This window comes from Mirounga leonina, unplaced genomic scaffold, assembly GCF_011800145.1.
Source record: "Mirounga leonina isolate KUSES-001 unplaced genomic scaffold, KU_Mleo_1.0 Mir_154, whole genome shotgun sequence".
Taxonomy (NCBI): Eukaryota; Metazoa; Chordata; class Mammalia; order Carnivora; family Phocidae; genus Mirounga; species Mirounga leonina.
In genome coordinates this window covers 5,259,390-5,272,306 of record NW_023270389.1, presented here as the reverse complement: position 1 = coordinate 5,272,306, position 12,917 = coordinate 5,259,390, and the positions used below count along the sequence as shown (strand labels likewise).

Genomic DNA, 12,917 nt, shown 5'->3' with positions numbered 1-12,917 from the left:
TTGAGTCAAAGGCTTGCCAAAGATCTCAGAGGTAAGCAGTGAGGGCGGCAGGTTTGAGACCCGAGTTCGTCTGGCTCCAGAGGCTAAACTCTCCTCATCTCACCACACTGCTCCAGATCCAGTAAGGGTAGGTCTCAACTGAGAGGAACAGGAATCAAGATCCTTCTCACGGCAGCTGAAAGCCTCCCCAAAGCTCGAAGCCCTGGGGGTCTTTGGGTGAGTAACTGCTGACGCGAATACAAAAGAGTACACCCGTAACTGTCCTCCTCTCCAGTGGACCCCAGAAGAGGGCCCTGATCCAAGATGGCCTCCCAAGTGGCCCTTGTTAAAGATGGCGCCTCCGTCCGACTTCCTTCCCTTTGATCTACGCCTGCCTCGCTCCCTTCTCCCCCTAGAAACGCCCTGTCCGGCAGAAAGATGGTAGCACACATTAGTGGTCTCTCTCCCGTTCTTGCCGAGAGCGACAAAGACTTCAGTGTCACTCTCCGCGGATCCCAGGAAGTTCCTTCGTCTCCGCCCCGGCGACATCCCCACCCATCCGCACCTTCCAGCCTCATCAAGCGGGAAAGACCGGAAGCGGGGCGGCTCAGGGGCTGAGGAGGCTGGGCGGGCCGAGAGAGGCACTTCCGCCCCTCACCAACATGGCCGCAGGCCGGGAGTGCGCATGAGCAGCTGTCCATGGAGCTCTCCGAGTCCGGAGAGGGAGAACACGGTCTGGCGAGATCGGCGGCCTCGGCGGCCTCGGCCGGTGAGTTCGGGACCGGACGCGAGTCGGGGGTCTGGAGGCTGGGTGGGCCGGCAGGCAGGGCAGCCTTGATTTCCTTCCCGTGTTCAGGTGGCGGACCTCCCGGGAAGGAAGCCTTTGTTTTGAGGGAGGGGGCCGTGCCCGCTGCTTTCTCTCCCGCCCCCCTTTGTGGGCCGAGCGCACTCCCCGCCCCCGAGCGCGCGCGTCCCCGCCCTCCTGCGCTGCCGGCCGCGGACCGGGCCCGCGGGCCCGCCGAGCCCCGCGCCCTTTCCTGGCCGCCGTGCGCAGCGCGGGGCGCGGGCCGAGCGCGGCGGCGGCCGCCCGGGCTCCCGGGCTCGCGGGCTCCCGGGCTCCCGGGCTCGCGGGCTCGCGCCTGCCGGCTGCGGGGCCTGCGGGGAGACGCCGCCTTCTCGGGCAAGGTCGGGGCGCCGGACTTCTCCCGGGACTTGGTGATTTCCCCCTTTGTGTCCAGACGTAGCAGGGGCTCTTGCTGGGCCCTCCTGGCCCGCGCGCGCACGCCACAACATCCTGTCCGCGTTTCCGTGTCGCATCCCCTAATGCCCAGGAAATGCTTCCGGATGTCCAACTAAGATTTGAATAAGCAGCCCGACCCGGTTGCTGGGTGTCCTCAGAGGCTGCCCCTGGCTGACAGCTGTGGGCGATAGAGACGCCTCCTGTGCCCTGCCGTCTCTTCCATCGCCTCCTCCTGCAGTCAGCGCAGAAGCCTCGCAGGGGCCCTTCGTAGGTTTGAGGATGGACAGGTAGGTGGTACCGACACGCTGGTGCTACTTCCCCTTAGGGACTGGGATCTTCTTGCAGCGTTACTTCCTCCGGACAGTTTCACTTTCAGTTCTTTTTTTTTTTTTTTCCTTTTTTCTTTATTTTTTTGTTTGTTTTTTGGGTTTTGGTGTTTTTGGGTTTTTTTTGGTCAACACTTTGCTTCGATGCGGACTTTCCAGGGCTCATCCGTTGAAGTTTTTTCCTTAGATAGGAAGGTTTGGGGGACCTTATGGGTAGAGACTTGACCAAAATCTTACCCGTTCGTGCGGGGATAATTTTGTTGCTTTGTACATGGAGCTGTATCTTTCTGGAGGCATTTGTCTCCTCAGCTCTTTGTTTTCCCTGCCCTCTGGCTGGGTGTCAGGGTCCTAAAGCGGACACCTTGCAAATGAGTTCCTTTTCCATTGTCTCTCCTTCCGAACCTTGAGCCTGGAGTTTTTTCCCTTCTTGCTGAGGTTCAGTTGATTTTGGAGTTGTCATGGCAACATTTTAGCAACTGTGTTGTTCTAGGGAAGGCTTGGTGAAGAAAATAGGGGAGGGACTTGAAAATGATACACTTGGACTTGAGGGTCTTTAACAAATGACATAAATCTGGACACCCCAAAGCAGGAGCCCAAGGGGCCAAGTAGAGTGAGGCCCAAGGGCCGAGTATGTCCTTATGGTTCACGGAGTTTTCCCCTTCCTAGATTTGAGAACAGAAATTTTTTGGTACAGTATGTGGCTCAGAAGCTGGAAGAGGCAGTAGTGTTCATGGCCCTGTGTTTTGGGTAGTGGCGGCCTAAACATGGCCCTCCTAATCCCGAAGTAGTGGCCCGTCATGATAACTTCGGTCATGATCCATCCAGATATTGTTGTGTCTCAGTCTTTAAGTATAATCATCCTCTCTCCACCATGACTTGGAGCGATAATGGAGGGCGGAGGAACACTATCTGTAGAGTTACTTTTTCAACCACCGTAGCCCACTTCTCAGTATCAGAATGGAAGAAACGGACTGTCCTCTGTGGATTGATTGGATTATGTTCTTGGCTGAGTCTTCATGGAACCTAGCTTCTTGAAACAGAGGCTATTCAGTTTCCTGGACTCACTGCAAACTCCCTGATTTCTATCAGGACTTAGCACTCAGGCCTGTGAGGCAGGAGATACGAAGACTTCCAAAGAAGGACCAGCTCCTCGGATGTGCCGCCTTACAGAGAGATGAAGGGGTGAGTGAAGAAGAGGTAGGGTCTGGGGCGGGAGATGGGAGGCCTGGGAGAAGGCAGAATGGCTAAGACCGCTGGCTCCCGAGTCAGGTAGACCTAGATTCCGGTTTCAGCTCCATCACTTACTAGCTGCGTGATCTGGTTTCTCATCTACAAAATGCAAGTAGTGCTACTTACCCCATTGTGCTGTTCTTAGTATTAAATAATAACGTGTGTTAAGTGCTTAGTTCAGTGCTATGCACGCAGTAAATACTAGCTGCTGTTATTCTAACCTAACCCAGCATCTATCGGGGATGCCATTGAGCTTGGAAGCCGTATGTTACTGGGTCAGTGAGCTTTTTATTCCCTTCTTCCCTTTTTCTTTCTTTTGTCCTGTCACAAACAGGCAGCAGAAAACAGCTGAAGCGGAAGAGGGGACAGTGCAGATTCAGGAGGGTGAGTGGTCGAAACAGACCTGAGACCAGGAGCCCAGCCTGGCCTCTCCCCCTCCCCCATGGGCGCATCTCCTGTGCACCCTGGTCCTTCTAAATGACATGCAGGTGGGGGCGCCTGGGTGGCTCAGTCGTTAAGCGTCTGCCTTCGGCTCAGGTCACGATCCCAGGGTCCTGGGATCGAGCCCCGCATCGGGCTCCCTGCTCCGCGGGAAGCCTGCTTCTCCCTCTCCCCCTCACCCTGCTGGTGTTCCCTCTCTTGCTGTGTCTCTCTCTGTCAAATAAATAAATAAAATCTTTAAAAAAAAATAAAATAAAATAAAAAAATAAATGACATGCAGGTGGAACAGAGGGAGAAAGGCAGTAAGTCGCAGACTTTTCCTTTGCTCTTTTAATCCAGGAGCAGTGGCAACTGGGGAGGACCCAACCAGTGTGGCTATTGCCAGCATCCAGTCAGCTGCCACCTTCCCTGATCCCAACGTCAAGTACGTCTTCCGAACTGAGAATGGGGGCCAGGTAAGGGAGGGGGCCAGCTGCCTGCAGGTGTTACCTGGGGTTGGGGTTGAGGGAGGTAATGAGCCTGTCAGGGGGGAGACCTGGCTTGGAGGAGGCAGTGAAGATGTGGACTCCTGAGGGGCTGGGGGAGGGGCTGGGGGAGGAGGTTTGGAGTAGAGATTGGGGTGGGGTGCCGTGGGGTAGGGGCTAGGCTGAAACCTCTGGGGACAGAGGGGGGATTGCTGAAGCTTTGTCTCTGAAGCACTCTTGTTTCAGGGCTCTATCCGAGAGAAGCTTTATGAGAGGCCCGGGGTCCCCAGCGTTGACTCTTGTATTCTCTCTCCCCACCTTTCCCTTTCCTCCCTGCTTCTAGGTGATGTACAGGGTGATCCAGGTGTCTGAGGGGCAGCTGGATGGCCAGACTGAGGGGACTGGCGCCATCAGTGGCTATCCTGCCACTCAATCCATGACCCAGGTGCCAGGGCCTGGGCTGGGGAGGGGACTGGAGCAGCGAGGAGTAAGATGAAGCTGAACCCGTGAGATGGGGGTGGAGCTGGGGGTGGCGTGAGGCATCTGGGGCTGCCTTGTCTCAACGCACTAGGTTTTCCCTTTCTGGCTGTTTCTCCCTCCTTCCCCCCCAGGGATAGAAGCTGCAGAGTAGCTCAGTGGGAAGTAGCTGACTGTCACTGGACTCTGTCCTGTTGTTGCCCTTCCCAGGCGGTGATCCAGGGTGCATTCACCAGTGATGATGCGGTTGACGCAGAGGGGACAGCCGCCGAGACGCACTATACTTACTTCCCCAGCACTGCAGTGGGAGATGGGGCCGGGGGTGCCACATCGGGGAGTGCAGCAGCTGTCGTTACCACCCAGGGCTCGGAGGCACTGCTGGGGCAGGCGACCCCTCCCGGCACTGGTGAGCTGTGTGAGGGTGCCGGCCGGAGGGGCTAGGATCGGCCGTGGGACATGGCTGGGGGCGGTGGGCCTTTCCCATGACCCCTCAATGCCCCCTAAGACCTGGGCAGCACTGAGTCTGGGGCTGCCCCTCCAGCAGGAGGAAGTAGCCTCCCTTTTTAGAGAAGGCGCCTAGGACCTTGGCCTCCGAGCTTGATGAGGTTCCTAAGTCCCATGTCCTGACACAACCTACCCTGCATCTTCACAGGACAGTTCTTTGTGATGATGTCACCACAAGAAGTGTTGCAGGGGGGAAGCCAGCGCTCCATTGCCCCCAGGACTCACCCTTATTCCCCGTGAGTAGGCCCCGGTTCTTCTCAGTTGCCATGGTGGTCTTGGTCCCTGCCAAGTCCTGTGTCAATCCGTACCCCAACCTCCAATCTTACTTTTTTATCCTTCCCTTACTCTGGCCACCCTGGGCTCTGTTGTCAGGAAGTCAGAAGCTCCCAGGACGACTCGGGATGAGAAGCGCAGGGCTCAGCATAATGAAGGTAGGTATTATTTGGTGGGATTGGGGACACTGGTGGTGTCTGAGCGGGAGAGCTTAGGTGGTTCTACAGGGCCTGTGGTTGAGTTCTCACTGAGTCACCTTGTCCTCCCTTTTGGCCCGCAGTGGAACGCCGCCGCCGAGACAAGATTAACAACTGGATTGTGCAGCTGTCCAAGATCATCCCAGACTGCTCCATGGAGAGCACCAAATCTGGCCAGGTCATGGCAAGACCCTGGTAGTGGGCAGGATGCCTGAATTCTGTCTCCTGGTATTGTTTCCAGAAATGGTAGAGGGCACACACGGCAGTAATCTTTGCTTATCTTTCTCTGAGGTTCCTGTATCCTTGTGAATTGTTCTACCACATTTTACCCTTAGGGGAAAAGGAGGTCCAAAGTGTGTGCTTTGGGAAGGCAAGCCAGGTGTCACCTATTTTAGTCCTCATTTCGTTGGCCTTCTCTTGCAGAGTAAAGGTGGAATTCTGTCCAAAGCCTGTGATTATATCCAGGAGCTTCGACAGAGTAACCACCGGTTGTCTGAAGAACTGCAGGGGCTTGACCAGCTGCAGCTGGACAATGATGTGCTTCGACAGCAGGTCAGACCCCTCCTCATTCCATCCCTCCTCAACTCCATGGCCAGTGAGCCAGTGAGGGACGCCCGCCTCTGGTTTCCATAGAGGGGGCGTCATCTTTTTCCCCTCACTAGCGGATGTGTGAATACGGTGCGGGATCTGGCCGTGCCAGCGTGTCTGCTCACTCTCTCCACGGCCTCCTTTCCATGCCAGGTGGAAGATCTGAAAAACAAGAACCTGCTGCTCCGAGCTCAGCTGCGGCACCACGGAGTCGAGGTTGTCATCAAGAATGACAGCAATTAACTGTGGGGACTTGGGGGCTTTGGGCCCTACCTCCCCTTTCTGAGAACTGCACATAGCCCAGGAGCAACAGGCTAACCCCGTGCCCCTTTCCTTCACTGCCCGCTTCTGGCGGGGGACCAGGGGGAGCTGAGAAGGCGTGGCTTTGACCCAAGGCCCTGTGACAGAGCCACCTGCGGTCGTGTGAAACACACCCTTGGGTGCGTGCTGACAGCCTGGCCCGGCTCCACCGCGCAGCCCCCCCGGGCCCCTGTGCTCTTGCAGATGCATGTGCTGTCTCCGTGCTGGATACCGGACCCAGGCAACGTGGGGGCTTGCCCCGTGCTTGCTGAGAGGGCCAGCAGAGGGTCTGCTCACAAGCCAGGCGCTGGCTTGCCCCAGGGCTCTGGCGCTGCCCCTGGTTCTTCCTTACCCCGGAGCTCAGATGTGCACTCGGGGACTCTGGGGATCAGGCTTTAGCGACAAGTGGGGAACAGGATACCTAGCAGTGAGTGGCTGCTGCCGCAGGAAGAGATCAGCCGACAAGGAGCTAAGGCCTGTGCAGAAGTCTCTGGTGCCAGGGAGAACAACAGACGGGCCCACGTGGGGCCTTCCCCTTGTGGGGATGGTTTTTCCTTCCCTTTTTCTTTCTTTCTTTACTTTTTTTTTTTTTTTTTTTTAAAGATAAAACGTTCAGAGCCACTGTTGTCACCTGGTTTTCCTTTTGCGGGCCCCGGGGCAGGAGGGAGGGAGGCGCATTGCACTTTGCCCAGTAAGGGTTGGGCCAAGGTCAGGGTGGGGTGCTGCTCCTGTGTTCCTTACCCTGAGTCCCAGTTCCTAGGCCAGACCAGTTTGCCCGCCCGGCGCTGGGCATCAGCGAACAGGTGCTGCGGGGGCGGTGCGGGAGGCGGTGCCTTCGCTTCCGGTTCCGGCTCCGGCTCCGCGAGGGCGGGGGAGATGCTGCGGGCCCCCGGCGGGCGGCCCGGGGCCGCATTCCTGCGGCTGGCCGCGGCGGCGCGCACCATGGCCGGAGGTAGCTGGGGGAGAGACCTGGGACCTCGTCCCGTCCTCCCTGCGGCCCCCCTGGGAGCGCGTGGAGCCCCCGGGAGGAGGTGTAGCGGAGGGGCGTGGCTCAGGTCCGCTCGCCCCCGCTCCCGGGTGGGGCGCTGCCAGGTGGAGGGGCGCCGCGCAGCGGTGCCGGGCAGCCCGCTCCGCTCAGCGCTCTCGTGCCTCCTTCCTCAGCGCCCACGGTCTCGCTCCCTGAACTGCGTTCGCTCCTGGCCTCGCGCCAGGCCCGGCTCATCGATGTGAGATCTCGGGAGGAGGCGGCAGCGGGGACCATCCCGGGGGCGCTCAACATCCCGGGTATGGGACAGAGGGGACGCCCGCGCGGGTGGCCTAGAGGCCGTCCAGGAGGGGCTCCTAGGGCGGCGTGGGGAAGGCACGGTCCAGGGGTTCTGTATTCCTCTAAGGCCCCCCACCCCAGCTTGCTGGAGAAGGGCTGGTGGGAGGCGGATTCTGGCAGCGGAACTGGCCCTTCCAGTTCGAGCGGATTACAGGCGGCGAGGAAGGGGCGGACCCGCTTTTCTACGCTTGATCTCCCCCCCACCCCCGCTGGGTACCCCCCCGCCGCTCCTCCTCGAGGCTGGGGAGGTGGCTCCCGTTCAGCTATTTGGCTGCCTTCCTGCGCAGGTGGGCCTGTCTGGCCCTTGAGGTTGGAGGGGAGGGGCAGTGGTCACCGTATGTTGTTTTGGGGCCCTCTGGAGATTTGTCCGGGCCCCAAGATCCAGTCCTTCCAGGCCCGGTCTGAACCTGAGATCGCCCACTGCCGACTTTCCATTCTACCCCCTTGACTCCTCCCAGTGTCTGAGCTGGAAAGTGCCCTGCAGATGGAGCCCGCTGCTTTCCAGGCTTTGTACTCCGCCGAGAAGCCGAAGCTGGAAGAGGAGAACCTCATTTTCTTCTGTCAAATGGGCAAGCGGGGCTTGCAGGCCACGCAGCTGGCCCAAGGCCTTGGATACACAGGGTATGGGGAAGGTGTGGGGCGCTAGCTGGGGAGGGACTGGGGACTGCCTCCCGGGCCTGTCCTTCCTCACCCCCTTTGTCTCCACAGGGCTCGCAACTTCGCAGGAGCCTATAGAGAATGGTCCCAGAAAGAAGGTTAGGTAGAAGGAGGCTAACTTATTGCCCCTCTCCCTCGCCCCCATGGCTGCCTTAACTAAGGGTGGTGAAGGGGCTGACTCCTCAGGTTGGGGCAGCTCCTTACAGTGCTGTGCACGCAAAAGCATCCAATAAAGAGCATTTAATCAAAATACTGGAAGCACTTAATTTGTCAGGTGGACTGCACATAGTCCTAATCTTAATCTAGACTTCAGCCCTGGGTCCTTCTCCATTCATCTGTCCCCCACCCTGCACCCTCCACTCCCACCCCCAAAACTCCAGCAGTTTCCTGAGACTATGATTCTCCTTCTAGAACAATTGTGTGTGCGTATTTTTTTTAAAGATTTTATTTATTTATTTGAGAGAGAAACAAGAGCACAGAGGAGAGTGAGAGGGAGAAGCAGACTCCCCAATGAGCAGGGAGCCCGATGTGGGGCTGGATCCCAGGACCCTGAGATCGTGACCTGAGCCACCCAGGCGCCCCTAGAACAATTGTTTTCAGCCCAGGATACACACCAGAATCATCTGGTACCTAAAAACAAACAAACAGTGTTTGGGCCCTCCCCCAGATTTGGAATCTTGGGGGTGGGACCTCGGTAGTGGTTTTATGAGCCTTTGAAGTGAATCTGATGTGCAGTCGGGAGGCAGGCCCACTGCTGCGGAGGTCAGCAGACAGGCCTCGCTTGGTTGGCCTTGTGCCACGACTGTTTTACATACTGTCTACGGCTGCTTTTGTGCAAAAATGACAGAACAGTGTGACAGGGACTGTGTGTCCTTCAGATCCTAACATTTTTATTATCTAGTCCTTTCTAGACATGGTTTGCCTGCTCTTGCCCCAGACTTTCAGGTCCCCAGCCCAACCTCACCTCCCTGAAACTTTGTCACTGGCTTGAGCACACGAAAGGGCGGTGCCCAGCAGTGAGTGACGGATGTCACTCTTCATGCCCACGGGTGTGTCAAACGTAGTTTGCAGGTATGAGCCACCAAAGACAGGCCCTAGTTTTTATCAACACTGTTCTTTGATCCAACACTGGATTGAACAGAATTTAATTGATAAAGAAAATGAGAAAGCACATGCTTGCTGACAAAATTCAACACTACCCAGTAGGTATGTAACTTCCCTCTGGTGTGGGGTATAGTTCGATGCATATCTTTCCAGACCTTTTACATGTTTTCACATCAGAGCTCTGACTTCTTAGGTTTGGTATTTGAAGCTTTTATTCCTTGAGGTGCCCAGCTGGCTCATTCTGTAGTGCATGAAACTCTGGATCTGGGGATTGTAAGTTCGAGCCCCATGTTGGGTGTAGAGATTACTTTCAAATAAAATCTTTAATAAATAAATAAATTCTTACTTTCAAATAAAAAAATAAATAAATAAAATTCCATTCCTTTATTTGTGAAAGAGAAAGTTGGGTCACAGATGGACCCAATTTTCTGAATTTTCAAGTTTCTGGAGAAATCCCTTCAGACATAGCTTGCATTCCTTGCCTTTCTCTCCCCTTCTGCCTCCTGGACCGGAGGACTGCCCCCCCCCCCCCCATCTTTTATGGCACAGCCCACCCTGCACTACCACAAAATCTGCGGTTGGCCTGGGCTGTGCGGGTCCTCTGTCACCGCTCTCCCATCCTCCCCCTGGGCGAACCACAGCACAATACTGTGTGAACTTAGCTGGGTAGTGCTAGGTCTGCAGATAAATCGAAATATGTGATTCTATGCCAAGGTTTGGCAAATAGTAGGTGTCTGTACTTTCCTCAAATACCCACATCCCTTTGGTTCTCAGACTGGTTCAAGTTTTTCCTGGGGTCTAATTTCCCTCTTTGTTTGCATCTTAACTGTTCTAGTTTTTTTTTCCCCCTCCTCAAGTATTATAATTTGATTATAGCATTTCTTTTCTTCTTTTTTTGGAAGCATACTTTTCCTACAATAAAATGCACAGTTAAGTGTTCAGTTCATTGAGTTTTGACAATTGTATGCTCACTTGTAACAACCATCCTGATAAGATCTAGGACTCTAAAATCCCCAGAATTTTTCTGGGGCCCCTTTCCATTCAGTTCCATCCTTAATCTTCCCTTTTCTTGTTTTTAAGATTTTATTTATTTATTTGAGAGAGACAGAGAACAGAATGGGGGGAGGGGCAGAGGAAGAGGGAGAAGCAGACTCCCCGCTGAGCGGGGAGCTGGATGCGGTTGTGGGGGGGCTCAATGCCAGGACCCCAGGTTTATGACCTGAGCCGAAAGCAGAGGCTGAACCAACTGAGCCACCCAGGCGCCGCATCCTTAATCTTTTCTCTCTTCTATCACCATAAACTAGGTTTTTAGCTTCCATCCTAGCCTGCCAACCTACATGATTCGCTTTCTTCTGTTTAGCCAGTGAGGGTCAGAGAGGGTCCTGGAGGTAAACCGAGCTGGCCTGCTACACGACCGACCGTGCCCTCTGGCTTGATCATCGATTAAGAGACCATTCCTAGGGGGCGCCTGGGTGGCTCAGTCGTTAAGCGTCTGCCTTCGGCTCAGGTCATGATCCCAGGGTCCTGGGATCGAGCCCCACATTGGGCTCCCTGCTCACCCAGGAGCCTGCTTCTCCCTCTCCCACTCCCCATGCTTGTGTTCCCTCTCTGGCTCTCTCTCTGTCAAATAAATAAAAAAATTTTTTTTTTAATTTTTTTTTATTCTTATGTTAATCCCCATTCATTACAACATTAGTTTTAGATGAAGTGTTCCATGATTCATTGTTTGTGCACAACACCCAGTGCTCCATGCAGAATGTGCCCTCCTCAATACCCGCCACCAGACTAACCCATCTTCCCACCCCCCTCCCCTCTAAAACCCTGTTTGTTTTTCAGAGTCCATCGTCTCTCATGGTTCGTCTACCCCTCCGATTTCCCCCGCTTCATTCTTCCCCTCCTGCTACCTTCTTCTTCTTCTTTTTTTTTTCTTAACATATATTGCATTATTTGTTTCAGAGGTACAGATCTGAGATTCAACAGTCTTGCACAATTCACAGCGCTTACCAGACACATACCCTCCCCAGTGTCCATCACCCAGTCCCCCCATCCCTCCCACCCCACCCCCCACTCCAACAACACTCAGTTTGTTTCCTGCGATTAAGAATTCCTCATATCAGTGAGATCATATGATACATGTCTTTCTCTTTTTGACTATAAATAAAAATCTTTAAAAAAAAAAGAGACCATTCCTCTTTCTCCCTCATTAACTGTTTGGTTCATAATCTTGATAGCTGTTCCAACCCATTACTTTGCCCTGTAAAGTTCTTCCCTTTCCTCGTAGCTATTATGGCAGCTGAGGCTGGGGAGCCCAAGTCTACCAGCAATCGTTCCCTTGCCTTCTCTGCCTTTCTTTCCAGACTACATTGGCCTCTTGCCTCTCCCAGACTTCGTCTGCAGCAGGTTGTGTTGCCCATCTACTCGTGTCATATCCACCACTGGACATTTTTGTTGTTAACCCCTCCCAGTTGATTTGAGCTCCTCAAGGCAGGAACCGGCTGTGCAGTCCCTGACCAGCAGTGCCCCAAAGGAACAACACAAATTCTCCTCAGGTGCTTGTTGAGCCTCACCAGCCTGCCAACTTCCAGAATTGTATAATTCCAGCCTTTTTTTTTTTTTTTTAAGATTTTATTTCTTTATTTGAGAGAGAGAGAACACATGCGATGGGATAGGGTCAGAAGGCAAAGCAGACTCCCTGCCGAGCAGGGAGCCCGACGTGGGACTCAATCCCGGGACTCCAGGATCATGACCTGAGCCGAAAGCAGTCGCTTAACCAACTGAGCCACCCAGGCGCCCTAATTTCAGCCTTTTTGAAACATCGCTGCCTGAGCCTGGCTGTTTCAGTCAGCAGAGCATGTGGCTTCTGATCTCAGGGTGGTGAGTTCAAGACCAACGATGGGCATAGAGCTTACTTAAAAAAAAGAGAGAGTTGATTTCTTGGCGTGCCTGGCTGGCTCAGTCGGTGGAGCATGTGACTCTTGATCTCGGGGTTGTGAGTTTGGGCCCGACGTTGGGTGTAGAGATAACTTAAAAATCATAAAAAAAAAATTTAAAAATAACATTTTTATCTTATCAATCAGAGTTGATAATTTATAATAAGTCCTTGTTGCCTAGTGGCCCAGGCACATGTCTTGGCCTGGCCTTTTAAGCAATCTGTAGCCCGAATCTGGCGTCACCCTGCCTTTCCAAACTTCTCATTCTCTGCCTGCCGCTGCCAGCCTGGTTTCTTTAGTGGCCTAAGTAGACTCCATTCCCTTCGGACCCTGGCATTTGCTCACCATTTCCCCTGTTTGGGAAGCTTCCAGTCTCTTTTGTTATTACTCTGAATTTCACAAGAATTAGAAGAATGTATTTGGCAGGACACTTGCTGTCCTCATCCAGAGGGCTTTTAAACTGAAGAAAAAGGGAGAAAAATAACCAGATAATATTATATAACTGGCTTCCATAAAGGACAGGAAAACCAGGAGAACAGGGGATAAGGTACAGTTACCATGCTGTCTTATAACTTTAATGGCTCTTCACCTTTGCTGATTTCACTGTTGTATGGCCAACAACTCCACCAGGACCTGGCTTATAGGCGTTACTTCTGCAGATGTGGAATTTTTGTTGAGGTCTTTAGTAATTCTCAGGGAGAAAAATGCAAGGGGAGAGAGTTGGGAAAAATACTTATGAAAGGTAGCAGGTTATGATTTTTTGTATGTAGCAAAGGCTACCTAGTGGTCACCACCAGTTACTCTTTAACTATTCCAACTATCTGTAAAATGGGGGTTAAAAGACATCTCTTTGCGGCATCTGGGTGGCTCAGTTGTTAAATGT

The 12,917-nt window shown here is 54.0% G+C and overlaps 2 protein-coding genes across 6 annotated transcripts; both read left to right on the top strand.

The window, feature by feature from the left end:
- Window positions 1–644: 644 nt before the first annotated feature.
- USF1 (upstream transcription factor 1) lies at window positions 645–6,628 on the top strand. Of its 5 annotated transcripts, XM_035009970.1 has the most exons (12): window positions 645–748; window positions 1,311–1,506; window positions 2,635–2,727; window positions 3,110–3,159; window positions 3,556–3,671; window positions 4,024–4,125; window positions 4,368–4,563; window positions 4,810–4,897; window positions 5,034–5,092; window positions 5,215–5,309; window positions 5,555–5,683; window positions 5,873–6,628. In XM_035009970.1, exons 3-12 carry the CDS (start codon window positions 2,720–2,722, stop codon window positions 5,960–5,962), a joined length of 933 nt encoding a protein of 310 aa, XP_034865861.1. In that variant the 5' UTR covers window positions 645–748; window positions 1,311–1,506; window positions 2,635–2,719; the 3' UTR covers window positions 5,963–6,628. The 5 variants fall into 5 exon arrangements, with proteins under 5 accessions (XP_034865861.1, XP_034865862.1, XP_034865864.1 ...); XM_035009971.1 differs by lacking the exon at window positions 1,311–1,506 and having other exon boundaries at window positions 655–748; XM_035009973.1 differs by lacking the exon at window positions 1,311–1,506 and having other exon boundaries at window positions 657–748; window positions 3,556–3,640.
- Window positions 6,629–6,852: 224 nt separating this feature from the next.
- On the top strand, window positions 6,853–8,250 carry TSTD1 (thiosulfate sulfurtransferase like domain containing 1). The gene is made up of 4 exons (XM_035009974.1): window positions 6,853–6,971; window positions 7,181–7,303; window positions 7,802–7,964; window positions 8,052–8,250. The coding sequence occupies exons 1-4, from the start codon at window positions 6,896–6,898 to the stop codon at window positions 8,101–8,103; spliced, it is 414 nt and encodes a 137-aa protein (XP_034865865.1). The 5' UTR covers window positions 6,853–6,895; the 3' UTR covers window positions 8,104–8,250.
- The last annotated feature ends 4,667 nt before the right edge of the window (window positions 8,251–12,917 follow it).